We start from the raw sequence: 26,017 nt of genomic DNA on the forward strand, positions 1-26,017 counted from the left end.
TGTGGTGCAGAGTGGTAAGCTGCAGTACTGCAGTCCAAGCTCTGCTCACGACCTGAGTTCGATCCCGACGAAAGTCGGTTTCAGGTAGCCAGCTCAAGGTTGACTCAGCCTTCCATCCTTCCGAGGTCGGTCAGATGAGGACCCAGCTTGCTGGGGGTAAAGGGAAGATGACTGGGGAAGGCACTGGCAAACCACCCCGCAAACAAAGTCAGCCTTGGAAACGTCGGGATGTGACATCACCCCATGGGTCAGGAATGACCCGGTGCTTACATAGGGGACCTTTACCTTATAGATATATAGATATATCACTCACACTTTCAGCATGATTAGAAACTCTACATGACTTGGAAACTTGCCTAATGTTTTCTTGGTAGGCTTTGATCCATAAGATATATCTGGTAGATAACCAGCTATCTGCATAAGAAAATAATTGCACAATTAATGTTTTGCAAAGTCTAGTGTGAGGCACTTCTCAAAATCCACACTATGTTCTCCACTTTGGGTCCAGTGACAAAGGGCGGCTATAAATGAAGTTTAAAAAACAAAAAAGGAACAGTGTTCCTAAAGCGGGGTTGTAAGGAAGCAGGAGAACTGTGGAGCCAGGGTAATAAGCAGGCTCCAGGCAAGATTGCTGATGCAGTAGGGGACCTTTTCAGCTGCGGCTAACATAGTTGATGCAGCAGCAAAGTCCAGGCAGCTACTGAAGAGCTCTGAAATTGGCTCTGCAGATCCATTTCTTCCTGGAGTCTGTCCTAATCGAGCTGAACTTAGGGATTCTTGAACCCATGAAGCTATCTTCTAGTGAAGCAAACCATTGGTCTATCAAGATCAGTATTTTCTACTCTGACTGGCAGAAGTTCTCCAGGATCTCAGGCAGAGGTCTTTCACATCACCTACTGCTTGATCCTATTCACTGGTGATGCCAGTGGCTGGACCTGGGACTTCCTGCATGCAAATCAGATGCTCTGCCACTGTGCCACAGCAGCTTCCCATTCCTCTTTCTCCACTTTCTGATACAGGCATTAGCTTGTGGCTCCAGGATTCTCTATGGTCCATTGGTGCCACCTTCTGGGCAGCTTGTCCACAGAGTCCTCCATAGGAGGTTTCAGAGGACGTGTGTGCGCACGTTGCTGTCAAGTCACAACTGATTTATGGCGACCCCATAGGGTTTTCAAAGCATTCAGGAGTGCATTGCCGTTGCCTGCCTCCAGGTCACGCCCCTGGTATTCCTTGGATGTCTCCCATCCAAATGCTTGCCAGGGTCAAGGCTAAGAGTATGTGACTGGCCCCAACAAGGTCACCCAGCAAGTTTCCATTGCAGAGTGGGGATTCAAACCTGGGTTTTCCCAGATCCTAATCTGACACCTTAACCACTACAGCACACTGGCTCTCTTCGGAGGATGCCCCTCCTGGATCAGGCTCACAAGATATGGTGCATGGCCCTCAGAAAGGTTTTGCATAGTCCGGCTCTCAGTATTTGTATATTAAAGACTGTGTTTCCCCTAGCTTTCTCTGCCCTGGCCCCTGCCTGGTGGAATAGCCTGTCTAGTGAGACCAGGGCTCTGCGAGACCTTAAAGAGTTCCACAGGGCCTGTAAAATGGAGTTATTCCACCAGGCCTATGGTTAAGGCCAGCTACGGTTCCCCTATATATAAATGCTGGCCTTCCTAACCTCCACTGCTGCTGTTCTCCCCCATATTCAACTGGGTGTTTGCCCATCTGCTTGCTTGGATGCGGTTTTATGCTAACACTCTAGAGGCACCTTTAGATTAATTAGGACATGGTTTTATATGATTGTTTTGTTTTTTATCTATGTAGTAGGATGTTTATATATATTCCTTTGTAAGCCGCTCTGAGCCCGGCCTAGGCTAGGGAGAGCAGGGTAGTAATTTGAAATAATAAATAGCAGTCTTTTATAGTGCTACTGTGACCATTTATGCATGGGAGATTTTGCCTTGGATTTGCCATTCTCTAGATGCATATCTTTCCCATCTGAATTCTCAGAACTCTGCATGGGAGCTTATTTTTGAGATTTGAGAATTTGGATAGGGAAAATGCATGTATAGAGTGGCAAAACCTCCCATGCATAAATGGCCTGTGTTTGTTGGGTGATGTATTCCAATGCAAGGGTCACATTGCCACTTCTTAAGTCTCTTTCAGCTAACAAACTGGTTTACCGTGATATTTGTCAAATATACGGTCTTTCTTTGTAGTCTGGGCAAGGTCCTGGATGCTGATGATCCCTATTACCAAGAACTGTCATCCGTTGATTCCACCTCAAATGACAGTAATGCCAGCACAAGAGAGACCCCACCAACAGACCCGAAGAGGGTTAATGAAGGGTGAGTAAGGCCGGAAGACCAGCCAAAGGTGAATATTTTGAAATCCCGCTGAACTCATTGGGAGAGACATGCGCGTGTGTTGAATTAAGTGGGTCTGGGAAATGGTATAGTGAATTACTGGCAATTACTGGGAAGAAAATATTGCAGCCAACTTCATTTGCAAGTGTACAGATATTTTTGTCTTGATTCTGTTTTGAAACAGTGCTCGAAGCAACACACAATGTAATTTAAAATCCCGTAAGAATTTAAGCTTCTTAAGAACTTTACTGGGAGGAAGCCCCATTGCCTTCAGTAGAATTCTGAGTAGACCTGCTTAGAATTGTAATATTATGGTGCTACCCTAAGCAGAGTTGCACCCTTCTAGATTAATTGGGTTTAGAAGGGTGCAGCTCTCATTAGGATTGCATTGTGAAGCTGCCATCTTTATGCACGCTTGCCTGGGAGAAAGTCCCACTGAACACACAAGTCTTACTTCCAAAAAAATCTGCAAATCCAAAGGCAATGAAGCAAAAACTATTCCCATGCAGATAGCTAGCCTTGCAGATAGCTAGCCTAATGCCCTCCAGAGCCCTTTTATTTGTAAACAAGCAGGCCTTATGCTGCTATCTGAATTCAGAGTGAAGATTTCATTGCACAGGTGATGCAGACGCAGTGCTCCTGAGCAGAGCTCGGGACATTCGTTCCCACGACTGGCTACATCACGTGACATCGTGGCTACATCACGTGACATCATGGCCCAGAGTCTTCAGTAATGTCAGATTCCATGCTGCTTCACTGGCACCTTGAAAACATTTTCTACCCCAATAAACAGCTTGGATTGCTTGTGCAATTGATCTGGGCAAAGGTACCTGCACCTTATGGTTCATTTATTGAAGTTATACCCAACCTTTCTTCCATCATGGGATTCAAGGTGGTTTACAGTTCCCCAGAGCCCTTCCATCCAGCCTGACTTCAGCTCGGTTGCAGGATTATGTGCCATCCGACAGTATATTTGACCATGTGTTGAACTCCTGCTACCAGATTTCACTGTGAAGTCGAGGTAGTTCAGATGTTTGCATAAACCCCTGAAGAAGTGTTTTCAGAAAATCAAGAATTAATTTTTGATAGCTGGAAATATATTACCTTTTTAACAATATGAAGGCTAGATTATACATTCGTGCTTTTGTAGCTTGATGTCTTCAGTGTCAAACAATGATTAGCATGTGTGAACAGGTCATCTCAGAAGTTACACTATCCTTTGACTTTCCATAGCACCTCAAATGGGATACATTCCAGTGGGATTGGTTCACACATAGGCAGGCAATGGCATAGTGCCAGCGTGGTGTAGTGGTTAAGAGTGGCGGACTCTAATCTGGAGAACCGGATTTGATTCCCCTCTCCTCCACGTGAGCAGCCGAGGCTAATATGGTGAACCGGGTTGGTTTCCCCACTCCTACACATGAATCCAGCTGGGTGACCTTGGACTAGTCACAGCTCTCTGAACTCTCCCACCCCCACCTATCTCACAAGATGTCTGTTGTGGGGGAAAAGGGAAGGAGATTGTAAGCAGGTTTAATTCTCCTGAAAAGGTAGAGAAAGTCAGCATAAAAAACCCAACTCTTCTTCTTAAAGTAATGAAGTGAAACCTGTTCATACATGAAAAAGCTGTCCATTTTATATTGCCAAGATTGGTTACAATCATTGGGGTTGGTATGCCCCAGTGGATCCTCTGGTCCATTCCCCATCTTAAGAAAGGATATCGTTATTTATTTTATTTGGGTGTTTATTCTCTGCTTTTCTCCCAATGGGACCCAAAGCAGCTTACGACATTGTCCTTCATTTTATCCTATCAACAATAACAACTCTGTGAGGTAGTTCAGGCTGAAAGAGAGTGACTAGATTAAGATAACATTATCTAAAACACCCCTGACCAACATCTTTACATGCCCCATGTCTTGTGATTAGGCATCACTAGGCACACAGATGCACAGAAGCTGAGGAGCATCCAGGGCTCTTCCAATTAACCTGTCATTTTCAGTATGCCCTTTTTATTTCCCACCTGGGTGGCTGAGACTAAACTGATCTCATCAGATCTCAGAAGCTAAGCAGGGTCAGCCCTGGTTCATAGTTGGATGGGAGTCCACCAAGGAAGTCCAGGGTTGCTACTGAGATGGGAGGCAATGGCAAACCACCTCTGAAAGTGGCTCAATGGTAGAACATCTGCTTGGCATGCAGAAGATCCCAGGTTCAATCCCAGGCATCTCCAGTTAAAGGGACTAGGTGATGTGAAAGACCTCTGCCTGAGACCCTGGAGAGCTGCTGCCGGTCTGAGTAGACAATACTGACTTTGATGGACCAAGGGTCTGATTCAGTATAAGGCAGCTTCATGTGTTCATGAAGCGTGGTATAGTGGTTAAGAGTGGTGGTTTGGAGCAGTGGACTCTGATCTGGAGAACCGGGTTTGATTCCCCACTCCTACACATGACCGGCAGAGGCTAATCTGGTAAACTGGATTTGTTTCCCCACTCCTACATGTGAAGCCAGCTGGGTGACCTTGGGCTAATCACACTCTCTCAGCCCCACCTACCTCACAGGGTGTCTGTTGAGGGGAGGGGAAAGGAAGGTGATTGTAAGCCGGTTTGATTCTTCCTTAAGTGGTAGAGAAAGTCAGCATATAAAAACCAACTCTTCTTCTTCATCTTTGTCTTCTTCTTTTCAATGTCTCTTGCCTTGAAAACCCTACGGGGATGCCATAAATCGGCTGTGACTTGATGGCATTTGCCACCACCAATCAAAATGCTGCTTTAGTTTATGTCCTCCCCCACCCTACATACAACAATTTTTCCTCTGCCATGGCGGGTGATGAGCAGGGAGGGGGCTGGGGGAGGTTGCTGAAGGTGGAAGTTAAGCAGTTGATAGCACCATTGACCAAAATAAATGTTTTAACTTCTAATTTCTAGCGCTTCTGTACTTAATCCCTAGGCCAAGGGTTGCAGGGAGCCCCTTGGAAGAGAACAAAAGCAAGGATAATCCTTATGACTATCGGAAACTGCTACGGAAAACCTCTCAACGCCGGCGCCTTATCCAGCCGTATTAGCTGCTGCTGCTGCAGTTTGGCTTTCTTGAACAGAACCTTTTTGTATGGTTTTATACTGTGTCCTTTCCTTTTTTATGTATGTCTGTCTTGCTCCAGCATTTTGAAGCAACCATGTTTGCTCATGTGAATATGTAGAATTGTAGCACCTTCCAGGGAAAGCCATCAATGTTTAAATTATAATTTTAAAAAACAACAAACATGGGTGTGCAAATTATTTCATTAGTATACCATAACTGATTTTTTTTTATATATATATATATATTTAAAAACATAGAAATATTTTTCTCTTCTGTCAGTTTTCTATACCCTCACGGTGAAAACATGGGTCTTTCTTAGGTTTGTTTTTTGATCTGCTGGTCTTTGTGACTTCCGTGCAGAAATTGTTTATGAGATGAAATTATTTTAGTTATTTAAAATAACGCATTCACATTAGAAGTGTGTGGGAATTGTTTCACTGATGTGGTCATGATATACTTCAACAAGAAAAATCCACATTTTTGGCCAACACTGGGTATGCAAAATGCCCATTATGTACAAAAAGTACATCTATAATAGGCAGTAATAAATTCTACCAGAATGTTTATTTAGACACAATCCACCAAATACCTTCTTTGCACAGCCACCATTCACTTTTATGATGTTTGCTGTGAAATTCCATGAAAGCCTCATAGAAAGGAAAAAACATTTTACGTCAGTATTGCTTAATAGCTTATTCTTTTAGGTAGAGGTGAGGGATATAAGATTCATGTATATGAGTGGGGTTAAAGATGGTTTCACACATTGGCTGAGGCTCTGTCTGGTTCCTGAGGTTTATGGCTCACATATAATGAATCCCTGCCTATTCTTTACTTTCTTCTACCCTTCACTACAGTTTGGTGTGCATTTGGTTGGGGAAATGCAGATTGGTTTATTTCTCCTCTGTCGTTTCGGGGAAACAAAAAGAACCAGATTCTTCATCTGTCTCACAGAACAAACAAAGTATTGAATATCATGCTAACTTTCTGGTTTCTGCATCAGTGATTAATAATTGACGTGGAGGTTTTCTGCACAGTGGGAACAAAAGATTTCCTCCCTTACTCAAACCCGTTATTCCTCAGCTGCCAGTTAAAATTACTGGTACAAGCAAAATCTTCACCAGAAGACCACTTGCATATATAGATGTACACGCACTGCTCTTATTTTTAAAGAAGTTCTAGCAGAAGAATTTAGGGGAAGACCTTGGCTTCTGTACCCTGTTTGTTTGGCCCTCTGGGGCAATTGGTTGGCCTCTGTGTAAAACAGGTTGTTGGTCTAGATGGACCACTGGTCTGATCCATCAGGGCTTTTCTTATGTTCTTAAGTTCTTTGACAGATACTATTTCTACTGATGTGTAATCCATTTTTATTTATTCGTAATGTACATATTTAAAAATCAGTTATAGAAGTAGAACATTTACTTTGAAATAGCAAGCTTGGTTTTCATTACAATACTTTCTGTTGTTGTTTTTTTTCTTAAAGAAAGAAAGGTAAAGGTCCCCTTTGCAAGCACCGAGTCATTCTTGACCCATGGGGTGACGTCACATCCTGACGTTTTCTAGGCAGACTTTGTTTACGGGGTGGTTTGCCAGTGCCTTCCCCAGTCATCTTCCCTTTACCCCCAGCAAGCTGGGTACTCATTTGACCGACCTCAGAAGGATGGACGGCTGAGTCAACCCTGAGCCGGCTACCTGAAACCAACTTCCGTCGGGATTGAACTCAGGTCGTGAGCAGAGCTTTGGACTGCAATACTGCAGCTTACCACTCTGCGCCATGGGGCTCTTTTCTTAAAGAAACAGAGTAAAAAAAAACCCAATGGAACCACAGTGGACCTGAAAGGAAAACTTTGGGGGTTTAGCCAAATTACACCCCATCATCTCTCTTAGGCCCTGTCTGTAAAATAGAGCTATTACTGACCTAGTTCACAAGATTGTTGTGAGGATGAGTGCGATGAGGGTTGTAAAGCACTTTGGAGACCAGAAGTGTTATGCAAATGATCAGTAATAAGATATCAACCTAAATATAAGTTTGGCTTTGTTCCCATTTAATTCCCTTTGAGGGGGGAAAAATGAATGCATAGAACTTGCCTTGCAATGAAACCCTCATTTGTTTTTTTCCCCCATGAATGTAATTTTCAGCTGGAAACTAGGAAGAAGCCAAACCAGACCTGCCCTTTCCCATAGCAGGTCTTTCACTCACACACTGTCAAGGCAGGAGAATGCAAGACCACAATGAATGCTTCTGATGCTCTTGAAAGATCTATATGATCCATCAGAGAACACAGGAAGGGAGGCTGCCTACAGACTGGCAATTGACTGCCTCATACATAGTCACCGGTCACCTCGTGGGTGGGGGTGTTCCTAACTTTCTACACATAGTCAACCATCTTAGTTTTGAAATATGTCCAAGGATACCCTTGTCATTTATTCCCTCTGGAACCTGTTTCCTTCAGACTTTGTATTGCTACTGTTACCTTCTGCAGTAATGCAATTTGATAAACATGGGGTTGAACTATTTTTTTAAACCTCTTGGCTATCAGAAAGTTTCTGCAAAAACTTAAAGAATTATTCCAGATGCCCTTGGTTTTTATAAAATAATCAACGTGCAGAAGGTGCAGAAAAGAGAAACCAAAATGATTAGGGGACTAGAGCAACTGTCCTATGGGGAGCGGTTAAAACGCTTAGGGCTGTTTAGCTTGGAAAGAAGGCGGCTAGGGGGAGACATGATAGAGGTCTATAAAACTATGCATGGGTTTGGAGAGAGTGGACAGGGAGGTGTTTTTCTCCCTCTCCCATAATACTAGAACGCAAGGTCATCTGTTGAAGCTGGAGGGCAACAGATTCAAAACAGATAAAAGGAAGTATTTTTTCACACAACGCATAGTTAAATTGTGGAACTCCCTGCCCTGGGATGTGGTGATGGCTGCCAACTTGGAAGGCTTTAAGAGGGGAGTGGACATATTCATGGAGCAAAGGGGTTTTCATGGCTATTAGTTAAAATGGATACTAGTCATGCTGCATACCTATTCTCTCTAGTATCAGAGGAGCATACCTATTATATTAGGAGCTGTGGAACACAGGCAGGATGGTGCAGCTGCAGTACTGCTTGTGGCTTCCTAGAGGCACCTGGTTGGCCACTGTGTGAACAGACTGCTGGACTTGATGGGCCTTGGTCTGATCCAGCAGGGCCTTTCTTATTTTCTTATATGTTCTTAACGTCCATAATTTTGATATTCAGCAGTCTCACAGAACATAAGATACTGACTTAAAGTTACCATAATCCAGAATGCCGCCATTCCACAGTAGTCTCAGATATCCCAACTCTAAAGGAGAGCCTCAGCCTGAAAATAGCAGAGCTTGAAAAGAACACCATGGGTCAGGAATCTGGTGATTTGCCATGAGCGTCTTCCTGGCATATAGTCAATCTGGAGTGGGTCCTTAGTGCCTTCCAGCATCACTTGATGGAGAGACTAATATATTTGTCTCTGCAGTTCATTAACTCACAAATCGGTTCTGCAGTCAGCCACCTGAGGTCCCACCTGTTTATGGACATGCTGAGCCAGAAGCGACGCTATGAATGGGGCAAGAAGCCCTAACATACTTAAGTTCTCCAGCTCTTTACGGTATGGACAAAGAAGCCTGTACAGGTGATTCCCGTCTCAATATTACATAGAAGACACCAATAGTGCCATCCTAAGCAGAGTCACACCCTTCTAAGCCCAATTACTTCAATGAGAGGGTGTACCTTTGCTGAGCATTGACTCTCCGTTGTATTGTCTCTGTTTTAAGTGTTCCTCCAGTTATTTACATCCTGACCTCACTCCTTATTAGGTTCTTCTTATGCAGCCAGCTCACTGTGGACTACCTACCATTTGGGCATTATTGATGTATAAGACTGAACGCTATTCCAGCTCTTATCTGCCCAAGCATGTTCCTGAGATAAAATGTGCTGGAATCCAAAGTGTATCATTCCTTCTCATATATCCTTTCATTTTTGTTATGCAGTGTTACATTTATCATCCAAGCTCTTCCAGCCAGATATCTCAGGTGTGTTCAGCCCCACCTTTTTTGAAGTAGTTTTTTTCCCAATTGCATTACCAGATTATGAGTGACAGTTCAAGAAAATGAACAGAAATAGAAACAGTTTAAAGTCCTAGAAGCGCTTTTATGCAATACAGACCTATCCTCAAACACCTGTTGTAGCTCAAGACATAAGTAGTAGTAGTTTTATTGTTACGGTCATAGACCAGCACATATCTAAAACACAATCTTAAGCTGACGCTTACTCAAGACGTAAGAACATAAGAAAGGCCCTGCTGGATCAGACCAAGGGCCGTCAAGTCCAGCAGTCTGTTCACACAGTGGCCAACCAGGTGCCGCTAGGAAGACCCCAAACAAGACAACTGCAGCAGCACCATCCTGCCTGTGTTCCACCGCACCTAATATATTCTGCATGCTCCTCTGATCCTGGAGAGAATAGGTACGTATCACGACTAGTATCCATTTTAGCTAGTAGCCATGAATACCCCTCTCCTCCATGAACATGTCGACTCCCCTCTTAAAGCCTTCCAAGTTGGCAGCCATCGCCACATCCTGGGCCAGGGAGTTCCACAATTTAACTATGCACTGCATTCTGCATAACTACATAAAGGTTAGAAAGCCCTGGTTTTTGTGGTGGCAGCAGGAGAGAAGAAAGAGCCAGGAAACTAGCCATGGGGCAGGAGAGGGAGAACCTAAGAACTGGTTCTCATTACAACCACTGCAGGGACTCACTTCAAGTATGCCTTATACTGAGTCAGACAGCTGGTCTATCAAGGTCGGTATTGTCTTCTCGGACTGGCAGCAGCTCTCCGGAGTCTCAGGCAGAGGTCTTTCACATCACCTACAAACTGCTCCTTTTAATTGGAAATGTCAGGGACTGAACTGGGGACTCCCTGCAGGCAACACAGCTGCTTTGCCGCTGAGCCACAGCCTGACAACATGACAGTCATAACAGGTTCTGGCATTTGCTGCTTTCTTCACACCAAGCAGCTGAGTATTGCTTAAAAAAAAAAAAAACTAGCCATGTAATCCTAGCTGTCACCAAGGCTGCGACTCTCATAGTTCGCTGCATTCCTAAGAATTCTGGGACCAATCGCATGGCAGAAAAAGCCAATGTCTGAGCTGACTGATCACATACCTCATTTCCACGGAACAGAAGAAGGAGAGTTGGTTTTTATATGCTGACTTTCTCTACCACTTAAGGGAGAATCAAACCAGCTTACAATCACCTTCCCCTCCCCCCCCCACCAACAGACACCCTGTGAGGTAGGTGGGGCTGAGAGAGTGTGACTGGCCCAAGGTCACCCAGCTGGCTTCATGTGGAGGAGTGGGGAAACAAATCCCATTCACCAGATTAGCGTCCCGGCTCACCTGGGGGAGTGGGGGAATCAAACCCGGTTCTCCAGATCAGACTCCACCGCTCCAAACCACCCCTTTTAACCATTACACCATCCTGGTAACTTTCTACACCATTGCTAGGTAGTCCTGGTGGTGGTCATTGCCTGTAATCCATGGTACGTTACTCTACAGTTCATAGTTCTGAATGGAGAGGCTACATGAGAGGACAGCTTTGAAAAACTTGGCGGAGATAAGCCTTGATGGTGTCTGGATGAAAGGGAAAGCAATGGCAACCCTGGTATGCAGGTGGCTATTGTACCAAGGATCCATCTTGCTGTTGCTTCCTGTCATACCAAACCTTTGGCATGAAGCTTAGGTGTAAGCATTCAGCTAGAAGGCAAGAAGTGAATCTGGGAAAGACTGACCGCTGGGTGCCCTCTGCCAGCCCCCTATAAGATATTGTTGCACCACCCATGCCCTGAAATAACTAGTTAGAAAACTCCTTTTATCCTTGGAATTTGCACCTGAATTTTGCTTTCAGAGAAAATGGGTGGTTTCTCAGTAGTCTTCTCCCCCTTCCCCTCTGCCTCAGTGTCCAACAGTGTGATCCTATGCAGATTGGCTTTGGCGGATTTAGAAAGGTGTTACTCTGTTTCGGATTGCACTGCTAATTTTGTGCTTCTCTTTATAGTTCAGGCCACAGAATACAAGCAGCCTCGATCGTACTCCGTTCCTAAAAGGCACCGGCAGAAGCTAAGAATCACAGCCCTTGAAGCGCCGCTGCTCTTTACGCGGAATCTCACTGAGTACCAGCAACAGCTGCTTTGGGGAGCAGCTCTGCCTGTTAACCGCGGGTGGGCAGAGAGAGGAGACGTAGCGCTCCAAAGGCAAGCGATCCACCACAAAATCTTCCATGTATTGAACGAATGTGATTCCCCACCACCTTTCCCCGAAAACCTCCAGGCTTGGGGGACGATAGTGACAGTGAACTGGGAACCTCAGCTCGCCCTCCCCTTCGCTCACTTGTGGATTTCAAGCAAGGTCCCTGAAGACAGAGCCCCAGACGCTTACGTGATCGAAGGCTTCCCGCCTGCTTGACTTCCCATCTCTTTTCGTCCCGTCCCCCCCCCGCCCCCGCCCCCGCCCCCACCCTGCATTCCCTAAGCGGGCGCAGAAGCCCGACCTCGGGCTCTCCACCGGGTCCGGCTCTTTCTCCGTCAAGTCTGATTTCCCCCCCCCCCATCCACACTGTCCCTGGAGGGCATCTCTAGGCGCCCATCCCTAGGGGCTGTGGCTCAGTTTGTAGAGCATCTGCTTGGCATGCAGAAGACCCCTGGTTCAATCCCCGGCATCTCCACTTAAAAGGACTAGGCGAGTAGGTGATGGGAAAGACCTCCGCCTGAGACCCTGGAGAGCCGCTGCCGGTCTGAGCAGACAATACTGACTTTGAGGGACCGAGGGTCTGATTCGGTATAAGGCAGCTTCATGTGTTCAGGGGAGGGCCGCGGCTCGGTGGTAGAGCATCTGCTTGGCATGCAGAAGGTCCCAGGTTCAATCCCCGGCATCTCCACTTAAAAGGACTAGGCAAGCAGGTGACGCGAAAGACCTCCGCCTGAGACCCTGGAGAGCCGCTGCCGGTCTGAGCAGACAATACCGACTTTGGAGGGGCCGAGGGTCTGGTTCGGTACCAGGCAGCTTCGTGCGCTCATCCCGTCGTCTTATTGCGTCCTTAATTCCCTGCGCTCCGGGAGGGTGGGGGGAGCCCAATTACGGGCCGCCCTCCCCAACGCCAAGCGAGCGCGTCCTTCGCCAATCCACGCCAGGACCCCCCCCCCCCCCGCGCTCCAGCCCCCGGGGCGAAGCGAGAGCTGCGGCTGGAGCGCAAACGCCCCTCGCCTGGCTCTCAGGCGGCGCGGCGCCCAGGAGCGTTTCAGCACCATGGAGAGCGCCTAGCGCCGCCGCCGCTCCCGCGCCCCCAGACCCAGCGCCAGGCGTGGGCAGAGGGAGACGCCGGCCGCCTCCTCTCCCCAGCGCCGCCGGCCCCGTCCCCGCGTCCCCGTCGCCTCCCCACACGCCCGGCTGCGCCTCGCCCGCCCCTCGCCCGCCTCTCCCCCCCTGTCTCGCTCCTCCGCTCGCCTTGGCGCACACGCAGCCCGGACGCGCTCGCCCCACTTCGCCGGCTCCTTCTCGCCCGTTCCGCAGATGGCCACCCCCGGCTCTGGTTTTTGGTCCCTCGGGTCCGAGGAGGGCTCCGGGGACCCCGACAACCCCGGCCCAGGTAGGAGCCCCCCCTCCCCCCGGGAAGACAGACGCCTGCGCCTCTCGCCAAAGTTCAGCCCTGGGATGGTTGGGCTTTCCCCCCTCCAAACCGGCGCCTGGCACCGCCTGGCTTCTCGCCCTGGGAAGACCGAGGAGCCCCTACCTGCTCGGAGGAGGCGGATTCCTATCGGGGGAGCCAAGCCCAGACTAAAAGACGACCTGGAGAAGGCGCGGAGAGTCGGCTCACCTGAGCGCAAGGAAAGCCCCGCTGAGGAAATATCTCGCTTGCTGGATATCTCGCAGGACCCTTACCTGGCTTGGAAGGAGGAGACGCACCACGCCGGCCGGCCCCGTTATAGGGAGGGGGAGGGCAGGAGGTTGGGGGACAAGAGAGGAGGACAGTCGGATCAAGAGCGTGGAAAGTTGCATGCCTTTCCGCTTGGCTTGGAGCATTAGACCGAGGCTTGCATGCCCAGGCTGGCTTATTTATTTGAATATTTCTAGCCGGCCCCGTACCGAGGGCACGAGGCGGGTGGCGGCATTCCAGCCCTTACCAGCGCTGACTCTTGAGTAAACACCAGACAGGGGGGAACAAGGGGACAAAGAACCTCTCTGTGAAGACCCTGTTGGGAGGGCATCTCGAGGGTCTCGAGGAATCCCTACCCGTCTGATCCTATATTCTTATTTCTCTCCCCCCACCCCTTCAGCAAAAGCTTGGTGTCAGGCCGCCCAGAAGTTTACAGGAGGCATTTCAACCAAACTCTGTGGTAAGCGAGGACAACCAATTTGTAACCCAAATCAGGAAGAGGTGTTTGTTTTTTAAATAACGTGGGGGGGGTGGAATGGTAAGCAAATAAAACAAAATATCCCCCCTCCCAAATATTCGTAGCGATCGGAGGACTTCCAGGCTAAGTTGGTGCTCTTTGTGTCGCGAATCTCCGTTGTGCCATTAAGACTGCGCCGTTTGTGTCTTTGTTAGCCCTGCTGTACGGAGATGGGGAGAAGCCCATGGAGACGGGCGCGAGAGAGGACCCCAGCGCGCCCCCGAGAAAACCCACTTGCGCCTGCAATAAAAAGCCCTGCGGTTGCGAGAAAGCCGATATTAATTATGCATTTTTACACTCCTCAGGTAACCGCCCTGGGGTGGAGGGGGGTTGCAGAGAGTGGGATCGGGCTGCTTGTGTGTTTTGGAATCCGTCCGTGGTACATCCTCCTCCTCCCACCCCCACCCCAATAGTAAAATATTCAGGTTGGATGCATAGCAATCCTGGTTCATTCAAATCGATAGGAACTTTGCCATTCCTTCCAGCGGGGTGCGGACAGGGCCTTTGAGCAAGGAGAGAAGGGGCGAAGTGGTCGCTAAACGGTGCAGGGCGGATAAATGGCTTCCGAGACACCGTTTCAATCGTGCAGTGTGTGTGTGAGAGAGAGAGAGAGAGAGAGAAAGATAGACAGACAGTACATTTACACAGAGAAAAATCGGGAGACCTTTTAGTTCCCGTGGCACTCCTTGAACTGGTTCCTTGAAACCATATATATGTGCATATACTTGCTTAAGTTCATCCATACATATACATGTAGTTTCTAGAAAACAGTTAAAAGATTTCCACTGTTTCTATTGACCTATGTGCGTAGATGGATCACAAAGAAGAAAGGCCTTTCTCTATTCCACTTAGACAAGAATATTTGAATGATTAAATATATGTTGTTGTTTTTTAAAAAACCTCTGGAATAATTTCTTCCCCCAAGGAATAGCATGAAAAGGCCATATATGCGTGAGCACTAGACAGTGAGAAAGAGAAGAGGAATCCAGGCATTTTGAATCAGGCTGTTAAATTCGGGAGGTCCTTGCCAAGAACCATATTTATGGGGTATGAATCTTTCTGCTTCAATAAATCCGTCCAAAACCTTCTACGTTGAATGGGAATATATATAACCGGCAAATGGCCTTCCTCAAAATCATAGAAGCTGCCTAGACGTTGTCAATTACTCAGCGCCGAGGGATGTTGAAGATACTGCTTTGCCAGACTTATCGGTGGCTTCAGCACCATTTGGAAGGACAGCGACCAAGAACAATTTAAGTCTAATTGGGGAATGATGCGTGTGGGTAATTGAGAACACGCGCGTCAGATTTAAATGGGAATTAGGGATGGAGAAACCCCATTACGAAGTGCCACCCGCACAAAGTATAAAGGTTTTTTATTATTATTGTGCTGCTGTTGCATTTAAAGCCTTTTACCCTAATTATGGGTTTTTATTTTTTTGCGGGCTGGGGTGGCTCAGTTAAACACACACACACACACACACACGAATACCCAGTACAAGCAGGACTTCAGGCTGCAAGCAATACATTAATTCCTAAACAAGGAACTGCGTTAAATTACAGGAACACTGAACGTTCCCGAGAAAAAGTATTTCTAAAACAAAGCCTTTTTTCATTCCGTGATTTTACGTTGTTGTTCTTTTGCACTGTTAAATGGAGAGTGCTTGCAATGAGTGAGAAACATTCTGACTGACTACTATAGGTGGGAAAACGTGTCCCAAAACCTAAATATAAAACCGATGTCATATTTCATTCCTCTACGACCTTTCAGATCTTCTGCCGGCTTCCGATGGAGAAGTAGCCACCTTGTCTTTCTTACAAGACGTTATGGACATTTTGCTCCAATATCTGGTGACCAATTTTGACAGATCAAACAAAGTCATCGATTTCCACTATCCAAACGAGCTTCTTCAGGACTATAACTGGGAACTGTCGGATCAGCCTCAGACCTTGGAAGAAATTCTGTTGAATTGCAGAACCGCGCTTAAATATGCCATTAAAACAGGTAACAGCCGAGTTCGGAATATACCTTTTAGAATACGTACGTATGTTTAGGCACACACACATATAACGGATTGTCCGGTTTGATGCATTTATTTTGCCGTTCGGTTGTTTGAAGCAAAGACCTTGCTATATCGGTTGACGGAAGAAAGTGATTTATTCGGAAGAAGGGGGGATTACTCACAGGTTTACTCAAAGGTGTATCGGTTTTTAAAGACAGTGGCTGTTGAAATGCCTTTGTTTCGTTTTACAGACTCACAGAGTTCTCAAAGCTAGTTCGTTCTGAACTGTCACGATTTCCGATCTCGCTGTTTCCCAGCCTGTATACATTCAGGCTTATGGCATGAAATGTACAGGATTTATGATAGTAGAAAAGAGCAAGAGTCCGGTAGCACCTTAAAGACCACTGAGGATTTATGATGTGGACGTTTGGCGTCTTCGCACCATTGTGCAGGCATCGTTTCCCAAGCGGCCTCCGTTTCGTGCGGTTGCGACGGGTGAAATCCGTTGCATGTCAGCGAGGTCCGGCTTCTTCTTTCCTCCAACGTGTTGCATATTTAGGGATCTCCGGGCCTTCCGGGGCAACGAGGAAGGCCAGAGGGATGGCGGGTGGGGGAACGAAAGGGGCAAGAAGCAACCTACTGTATGGAATTCGGTGGTTTGGGTGCGCGTTGTCAAAGCATGTCTGTGGCCATTTATGCATGGGGGATTTTGCCTTGGATTTGCCCCTCTCTAGATGCACATTTTCCCCATCCAGAGTCTCAGAACTCTGCATGGGGGTTTATTGTTGAGAATTTGACTCATCCTTCGCCGACATGAGTCCCGGCAGTCTGAGCTGCGCTCCGACGAACAAAGGCAGCCTGGCTTGAAATTCCGCTCGGTGGGTCGGCTCGAAAGCAGGGCCGACCCTGATTGCGCCGAGGATAGACTTTGCGCGGAACTGGGCGCAGCTTCCCCGGGCGTAAGTCGCCTAGGATCGGGCTGCGCGTTCCTTAATTAAGTGGTTCGCTTTTTTAGTAAGACTATAGGCGAGGAGGGGGGCGAACCCACAAACGCAGTTTTGAATGTGTGGCTGCGGAGACCAGCCAGCTGGCTTGGATCTGGATCGCCTATCGATTTTGCATTGCCGGGAGTGTGTCTTTTTTGTTTCTGTGGATTTAATGTTTAGCTTCCCTTGCTTTTCATTGATGCCTTTCTTGCTTTCAGACTGTTCCCTCTTCCACCCCCACTCCCGCCCACCGACCCACCCTTTTTTGTTTGCTAGCTTGTAGGCTTTGAAGACTCTCCTTGCCAAGTCGCTGAGCCCACACGCCAAGGGTGGTGACATTATTCCTGGACGTGCTGATTTACGATCAGGCCGTCTAGCGCCAGGGAGGGCCTCATTTAATAGCTTGGCAACGCAATCTGACACTCTTCTTAGAACGGTGTAACTTTACGTAGGGCTGCGCTGTAAAACACCACATTTCGGATGTCATCCATAATCATTTAAATCAATCTCTTAAAAGTGCAATGGGGTTTGTTTGTTTGTTTGTTTGTTTGCTAGAGTGGGGTGCACCGATTGTACCTCTGAGGTCTTCTCCCAATCAGGTTGGCTGGTTCCCATGGGATAGAGCGTGGTGTAGTGGTTAAGAGCGGTGGTTTGTAGCGGCGGAGTCTCATCTGGAGGCTCCCACCTACCTCACAGGGTGTCTGTTGTGGGGAAGGGAAGGTGATTGTAAACCAGTTTGATTTCTCTTCTTCTTCCTCTTATTCTTCTTCTCTTCCCCACCCCCCCCCCGCACCTGCGCACAGGTTCGCAGTCTTAATGTGACTGTCAAAGAGAGGAGGCGGGGGGAGCCCCTAGAAACACAATCGATTATTGATGGTTAGAGTCAGACCGGAGTGGTCCATCACTCTGTCTCCGGCGGTGGCCGTCCAGACGCCCTTGGGCAGCGAGGCGTGGCGCTGCTAACTGATTTTTTTGTTACCAGCCTCTGGAAGGGAAGCACAACCGTGGGCCCTCGGAGAACAGCCTGCTCCGGCTTGAAAGGAAGGAGCAGGTCGGTGTTCTCACGTGTGTGCACGTATACATGCAGACATACACGCACAACCTGCACCCAATGGAACTAAGGAGAATTGACTTGATTGCCCTCCCACTGAAATGACAGAGCGATCGTGTGCACGTTTACTCAGAAGTAGGTCCCGTTTTATTCAGTGGGACTGACTCCTAAGTAAGGGTTTTTAGGATTGCAGCCTCGGCCTGGTTTACTTGAATTCTGCGCAGGCTTTTTCTTAAGACACCTGATCAGATACAGAAACAGATGGAAGTAGGAATGAACAATGGCCCCAGTTGACTAGCAGAGAGTCCCTGAGGGCGCTTTCACACATGCCGAATAATGCACTTTCAATGCACTTTGCAGCTGTGTGAAACGGCAAAATTCACTTGCAAAGATCGTTAAAGTGCATTGAAAGTGAAATGAAAGTGCATTATTCGGCATGTGTGAAAGCGCCCGGAGCCCGTGGGGTGTACGGAGGAGAGCCTGGCACAATGCATTGGAAGCCACAGTCCCGCCAACACGATTTGTTAGTGTTATCGGGGCGTTTTCATTGACCTTTACTGTATTCTTCCGATTCCACGTACCCTGTGCTCTTTTCCCAGCGATGCTTGTTTGCGAGGCGCCCATCCTCCGGTAGGGCACCTAGAAATAAAAACTGCCATTAAAAAAAAAATCAGCTATTCAGAGTGTCGTGTAGACAAATGATTGAAACACAGAGAAGAAATTAACGGTGCAATGCAATCCTAAAGCGAGTTGCGCCCTTCTAAGGGCCTTGACTTCAATGGACTTTCATTCTGTTTAGGATTTCACCGTAAATGTAGGAGGGAGATAGATAGAGCATTTAATCATAGCTTTTGGGATTTAAGCCTTTTATATACATGCTTATATTGTGAGCAGATTAATCAGGTGCATGTATAAACTGAGGAATTTTTTTTCTTCAGAAAAAATGTATTTGAACAGTAGCTGATGTTTGTAAAAAGGAATTGGTTCTTCGCGGGTTTGCTGTAAACACCGAACGCACAGCCCTAATAATACGCCGGGTATTTCCCAAAGGTTTATTTAATTTGTCTCTATTCCCAGATTTATCAGTAGAAAGAACCTGCTGTCCTGTTCATTCGTTGCCCCAAACCAGCACCTTTACCGAGCTGTGTCACAGTAACCATTAAACAGCGAGGCTTACTTCTGAGAAAAGGAGCATTGGATTGGGCTGTTAAAATGCAGGCCAATTCGCTTAAAAGCTTAAACAGATCCGCAAGCCAGTTATTTCTGTCTACCCGGGCTTCTATTCAGGCTCAGGGAGACATTTCCCACAACTTCGCTTTCTTTTCGGTCCCCAAACCAGGAGAGGTGTCTGTAAACAGAGGAGGGCTCCAACACACTATTTATATCTGGGAGGTTTTGCCTTGGATTTGTTGCTCTCTCGATGCACATTTTCCCCATCTGAATTCTGAAAACTCTGCATGGGGGCTTATTTTGGGGTTTTGAGAATTTCGATGGGGAAAAATGTGCACCGAGAGAGTGGCAAATCCAAGGCAAATCCTCCCATGCGTAAATGGCCCTGGAATTAAACCGGAGAGAAGTCAGTGGCTGATGAGGGCGCTTTCACACATGCTGAATAATGCACTTTCGATGTACTTTAAAAGTCATTTGCAAGTGGATCTTGCCGTTTCACACATTAAAATCCAGCTGCAAAGTGCACTGGTACTGGATTGAAAGTGCATTATTCAGCATGTGTGAAAGTGCTCAAGTAAAGGCAGGTGGGGGTGAGTCGTAAGCAAGCGCCTCTGTCCTCTGCGCAAACGACTCCCGAGACACGTCCAGCTCCACCCCAAGCATTAGAGTCAACAGGCTCAGAACGTCCTGACTCCTCTTAGGAGCGCACTAGGTGTGGACGCGTCCGGAGATGGAGTGCGGCAGGCGCAAACCCCCTCCAGGTCTCTGGATTGCGGAGGCGGGTCTGAATGGCTCCGATTGCTGGGGGGTGGAGGGGGGCCTTCCGGTCTCTACAGGCGTCCAATGTCGCCGTAGCAAACCCGCGGGCTCTGGTTTTGTCGACGGCAGCTACAGGTCTGCGATGCAATCTTCTGAGCATCTCAGGATCGCCAGTCCCAGCTGGCAAGGAGAGAGACGGACAGGCAGACGGGTGCCAGGGTGTGTGTGTGTGTGTGTGTGTGTGTGTGTGTGTGTGTGTGTGTGAGAGAGAGAGAGAGAGAGAGAGAGAGGTAGTTGTGAATTTCCTGCATTGTGCAGGAGGTTGGACTAGATGACCCTGGTGGTCCCTTCCAACTCTATGATTCTATTATTCTATTCTATGATTCTGTTGGGCACTTTCACACACGCTGAATAATGCATTTTCAATCCAGTTTCAGTGAACTTTGCAGCTGGATTTTACTGTGTGAAACAGCAAAATCCACTTGCAAGCGATCGTTAAAGTGGATTGAAAGTGGATTAGTTGGCATGTGTGAAAGTGCCCTAGAGAGATTCTGGCAGCTGGCCAGATTTTCGACACGCGAAAGAGCCTTTTCGCTCCACCAACCCAACGTGGATCCCGTCAGTCCTGGGGTCCCTGGTTGGAGAGGGGCAGTCGTCTAGTGCACGCGGGGTAGGGGACCAGCCAGGTCCTTGGGGGCCAGCCCCCCGGCGCGGCAGCCTCTTCCTGCCCGGCTGGCCGCCTGGCTTGGTCCGAGCGGCTGTAGCCGAGCGCCGGTCCCTGGCAGCCGCGAGGTGCCCGGCCTGCCTCCAGGGGGAGCTCGAGCGCGCCTCTGGCCGCCTGCCTGGAGGAGCCTGGCCTCTTTGGACGCGCGTGCGCGTGAAGGCAAGGCCCCCAGAAAGAGCCCCGGGGCGAGCCGGGGGGAATGAATGAATGAATGAATGAATGAATGAATGAGAGGCTCGGCCCTGGCCGACAAGCCTCGGCAGGAGGAAGGGCGAGCGAGTGCGCCTGCCTTTCGGGCCTCACCAGACACAGCCACGCTATGCTCTAGGGCAGTCCTGGGCGGTGTCATTTCGTACTGCAGGGAAAGCATTTTTTAAGGTAACTCTGTTAAAAAAAAACTCCTTGCATTTAGTAATCTAGCACTTCACGGAAAGGGTGATGCAAAAACTTTCCCCCTGATCATGAGTTTATCAACTGGAGAGAGGAGGTGCTTTTCTTTTCTTTTTAAGGGGAGGGTCGCACTTTCAAATGGAGGAGGCCTCTGCCCTATGAAATGGCGGTGCCGCTACTGCCACTTTACCCTGCCGCTCTCTAGATACACATTTCCCCCATCTGAATTATCAAAACTCAACAATAAGCCCCCATGCAGTTTTGAGAATTCGGATGGGGGAAATGTGCATCTAGAGAGAGAGGCAAAACCTCTCCGGCATAAATGGCCCCATAGATGAATTTAGGTATGACGAAGCGCCGCACAGAATTGCTGAAGTTCTGCCCAGCGTGTTCAGAAAGCCAGGCTCCGATAGGGCCTTATACACCACCTTGAGTGCAAAGAGAAGCACAGTGGTCCGATCTAAACCCATTGGTTTCAGGCCAGGCAATGCCCAGACAGGAATAGGACTGCTCTGTAAGACTTCAGTCATTTGTTTAGGAATGTCTTTCTGGTAATGTTACAGTTCCAAGCGCCAGGCACACCGGAATCCAGCAAATAGGATCCCCCTTTCTAGAAAATACAACCTGTTCCCAGCCATGTAGCCAGACTCGCTGCTGTCAATTCCTTCCAAGTAAACTATGTCTATAGAACTGCCTGCGCTGCCATGGGAACAGATTTCTTCCGTCTGAGCTGCTTAAAATCAGATGCGTGAAGGGGTAGCAACTTGGGGTGAAGGGAACGCAGGATCAACGGGCTGTTGTTTCCCCCAAGCGTTAGGTGAGGAATTTGCACAGGGGTATTTAAGGTGTCTAAAGTTGTATAGGGACCCCCAAATGGAGTCTCCTTGCTGCTGCTGATTTAAAAAGTCACACACAAGAGAGATCCCAGCCAGAAAAGGCTGGATTAGTGGAAATCTGGGACCATTTCCTGAGGACTTAACAACGGGTCCAGAGGAGGGCAACAAAGATGGTGAAGGGTCTGGAGACCAAGTCGTATGAGGAAAGGTTGAAGGAGCTGGGTATGTTTAGCCTGAAGAGGAGAAGACTGAGAGGTGATATGATAACCATGTTCAAGTACTTGAAGGGCTGTCATATAGAGGAAGGTGCCAAGTTGTTTTCTGTTGCCCCAGAAGGTCAGACCAGAACCAACAGGTTGAAATTAAATCAAAAGAGTTTCCATCTAGACATTAGGAAGAATTTTCTAAAGGTTAGAGTGGTTCCTACACTCCATCTCCAACAAGAGATGGATTGACTCAATAAAGGAAGCCACAGCCTTCAATTTGCTAGATCTGAGCAAGGCTGTCAAAGATAGGACATTTTGGAGGACTTTCATTCATAGGGTCGCCATGAGTCGGAAGCCACTTGACGGCACTTAACACACACACACAGAGAGTGGTTCCTTTGTGGAACAGGCTTCCTTGGGAGGTGGTAAGCGCTCCTTCCCTGGAGGTTTTTAAGCAGAGGCTAGATGGCCATTGGTCAGCAATGCTGATTCTATGACCTTAGGCAGTTCATGAGAGGGAGGGCATCTTGGCCATCTTCTGGGCATGGAGTATGGGTCAATAGGGGTGTGTGGGGGAGGTAGGTGTGAAATTCCTGCATTATGCAGGGGGTTGGACTAGATGACTCTGGTGCAACCTTCCAACTCTATGATTCTAAGGACCTGGCATTCCTCATCCATTACTGGTGCTTAACCGGCTTAGCAGAACTAGAAAGGATGCAATATCACCCATTAGTGCTACTGTGAAAAGCCTCTGTACTTTTTCTCAGTGGCATTTGAATGCTGGGTAATGACGTCACGCTCAGCACTACCTGTGTCACATGGCTCCATGGTTCCTGCTGATAATGTCATAACGCGCCTGCATAGTGAGGGCCAGCCATGTGCGCCTTAGCAGGAGGACTCCAGAACACAAGAGCTTCTGGTAGAGTGGAAATCTGTCTATCCTTAATGGAGGGCCACACGATTCCTGTTGATTCGGGTGGCTTTAGGGTGCCACGAGATTCCTTTCTGCATAAGCTAGTCTGCTTGAGCATCAATGGCGCTGTGCAAAGTGCACCTGCCATAGCAAAAGTGCAGTGCAGATTCAGTGATCTGAGAGAGCAATCCTAAGCAGGTCTACTCGGAATCCTACTCAGGTTTCTTCAATAGGGTTTAGTCGTAAAGGGTTAGGATTGTTTAGGATTGTAAATCTCTTTCCCCACACTACTTTGAGATCGTCTAACTGGGCTTGGATTGCTTCTTTATCTCTAGACTGGGGATTGTGAAAAGTGACATTTGATGTTGATTGGTCAGAGAAATATCGTGGAATGTTCACTCTGGTCCACTATTGGACGAACTTGAACTTCGGGCGGTGCCTTCTAGAGATAAAAGAGAGCCACTGGGGACTGTATTCAATAGTGACTGATGTGGAGACCATAGGGTGCGGAGAGGTCAAAAAAGGGACCAAGTGTGAATGGATTGTTTCATTGCCCGGTCTGGAGATGTCTAATGTCTCATTGTTGGGGAAGGGGGTAAAGGAAAACAGCTACAGGTGAATGTGATGCCCGCCAGGGGGTGCTGCTTGTGTAGTCTCTGGTGTCGGTCCTTAGTGGTATCCATATGTTTTCTAGGAAGCACCTGGCAATAAAATGGAGGGCTGGAGTTGGGATAACTATATGCCGTCTTGGTGACGAGTACATTTCTCAGCTCTGAGTGCTTGGAACACACATGAGCCCTCCCACCTTCACCTTCGGTTCCGAGCCCCTAGAGATTTTGATTGGCTGCTGCTTGGAAACTGTCTGCGCTAGGTGGACCATTTATTTCCATTGAAGCAGGTCATTAAATTTTATGTTCTCCCGTGGTCAGGAAGCTTCTATTCCATTGAACCCATCTTTCCCACCCCCCATGCATTAAAGGACCCTGGTCTCCCACTGGTTCTTTGAGCAGATGAGAACTGGGTTTGGATGAGGAGAACCGCACATACTAGCAAGAACGAATTGTCTGACTACCCTACTAGTTACCACTTCATCCTGTTCCAGAAGCAACAGAAACAATTGTCCTTGATTGGAGCGGTGTGCTCGGCTGAAGCTGCATGTTGTCAGGCATCATAGTGGGGATGCATCTGGTTTCCTCCTATGTTTGACATGGGGGATGGCATAAAATGGATTGTACACGTTTCTCTGCAGTTGTTTATACTGCTTCATCATAAAAGGTGGACGTGAGGACATTCTGGTCTCTTCACGGATCAGAAGGGGCCTTTGGATCAGTGGTTTTTCATGTGATGTTCTTCAGGACACTTTCTGAGTTGCCTCTGGAGGGAAAGGCACAAATGTGGGCCCTCAGAGAACAGCCTGCTCCAGCTTTTTGGAAAAACCTATGGCTAAAGGGCATGCAGGGTGTGAGGTCCTTCTTCCCTTTTGAACCCTCACAAATTTTTCTGCTGTTACCAATAACTGTGAGGGGTTTTTAATATTTCTTAAACCCCACACATTGTCACCTTTGCTTGTGTGAGGAGAAAGCTTCCCTTTCCTCCCCTCAGGTTCAGAGGCTGTAGCTGATTTTATAATTATGGATATAAATGGAAGTTTATTATTTACAGAGAGGTAGATAGATCGATTGCTTTTCTTCAATAGAGGCACAAAGCTTAGTTGGTTAGGAACAGTTCAAATCTTAAATGGTTACAGGCACAGTACTTAGTTCTCAGTACAGTCTCTTCAGGCTATTCAGTAAATATATTCAGACTTTGTTCAATATATTCATTACACTCAATATACTCAGTGTGGACTCAGTTTACCCAAGCACCACTCCTCAGAAAGTGGAGGTTTATCCGCAACCTTTCCCACTCCTCAGATTTGTCCACCTCCTGTGGAAAACAAATCTTTCTCCCCCAAAACACTGAATCAGGAGTCTCCCTATTTCAGGAGCCACCTCCTACTTAGTGACTGAAGAAAGGGTTTTCTTTCTCTACCACAATCTTCCCCCTGTCACCACTCAGGTTTGGTTTATGCAAGCTAGGTAATATTGGAACACGCAGGTTCTAAGAGTCTCTACACACAACTGCACAGTTCAGGAGCTCAGAGCTAAAAGATCAAGAACTTCTCTCTCCTTCCAAGAAGACTCCTGTTAGCTCACCAGACTACGCCCACTGCCTGCAGGCATTGGCTGCCAGAATTCCTCAGTCTCAGAGTTTGCATTTAACCCTGTATCCGTCACAGAAGGCAAGGCAAGCGAGGGCACCGTGCTTCCTGCCTCCCTTTGCGTGCACACTAAGAGAAGCAGCAGGATAGTGAGGTGTAGTCACTCAGCAGTGGGGAGGATTCGTCTGTGGTTGTGACCATCACTGTGGTACACATCCTGGTACTTGACTTGCGTTTCCTGTCCCTGGCTCATTCCGTCTGCTGTCCATGGTCCTGACCTTGACCCCACTGAGATCATACTCTGGCTCCCCCTCTTCCTGTCATGTGACTATGATGCCAGGGGTTTGCCATTTAGTGAATCCCATGCTGCCACTTGGGGGTTAAAAAGTAGGTCCCGGTTCTAGCAAGCTCTGTAGTCTTTCTACCCAACTTGGATCTTATATCTCTGCTGTACTGCACTTTCTCCCCCCCCCCCCAAAAAAAAAACCATCTGGGAATAAAGAAGCATCACAGGTGTTTCCAGTTTCTTCATTCATAATAGCAAGCCTAATGACAAGGTAGAGAGATGGGCTGACCTCTTTGGGGGTGACAAACTGGGGCTCAGGGTAGAACATGAGGTTTGCCTGTGTGCAGCCTCCAACATTCACCCCCAACATATTCTGATGTAGCAGAGATGGAGAAAATCCTGTACCCAAGAGCCTGAGAATACGGGACTCGACCTAACATTCCTTTCTCCAGCTCTGTGAGATTTCTATTGACACTTTTCTCCAAAAGAGGAGAAGACCTAGTATGAGAATTGGACTGGGGAGATCCAGTCACAGACCCCCTGCTCAGCCTCAAAGCTTGCTTGGTGACTTTTGCCCAGCCACTCTCTTTCAGCCTGACC

At 47.8% G+C, this 26,017-nt stretch overlaps 2 protein-coding genes across 2 annotated transcripts in view; both read left to right on the forward strand.

Moving 5' to 3' along the window:
* MYO3A (myosin IIIA) overlaps positions 1 to 5,418 on the forward strand; it is a 104,562-nt gene extending 99,144 nt beyond the window's left edge. The window contains exons 35-36 of the mRNA XM_056856986.1: positions 2,214 to 2,342; positions 5,304 to 5,418. Coding sequence (XP_056712964.1) covers positions 2,214 to 2,342; positions 5,304 to 5,418 — 244 coding nt within the window. The remainder of the gene's footprint in view (positions 1 to 2,213; positions 2,343 to 5,303) is intronic.
* Positions 5,419 to 12,999: 7,581 nt separating this feature from the next.
* The window catches only part of GAD2 (glutamate decarboxylase 2), a 46,136-nt gene continuing 33,118 nt past the window's right edge, over positions 13,000 to 26,017 (forward strand). The window contains exons 1-4 of the mRNA XM_056856980.1: positions 13,000 to 13,089; positions 13,778 to 13,837; positions 14,050 to 14,199; positions 15,665 to 15,898. Of these exons, the coding sequence (XP_056712958.1) occupies positions 13,014 to 13,089; positions 13,778 to 13,837; positions 14,050 to 14,199; positions 15,665 to 15,898 (520 nt within the window). The 5' untranslated portion in view covers positions 13,000 to 13,013. The remainder of the gene's footprint in view (positions 13,090 to 13,777; positions 13,838 to 14,049; positions 14,200 to 15,664; positions 15,899 to 26,017) is intronic.

Source organism: Euleptes europaea, chromosome 11 (assembly GCF_029931775.1).
Source record: "Euleptes europaea isolate rEulEur1 chromosome 11, rEulEur1.hap1, whole genome shotgun sequence".
Classification (NCBI taxonomy): Eukaryota; Metazoa; Chordata; class Lepidosauria; order Squamata; family Sphaerodactylidae; genus Euleptes; species Euleptes europaea.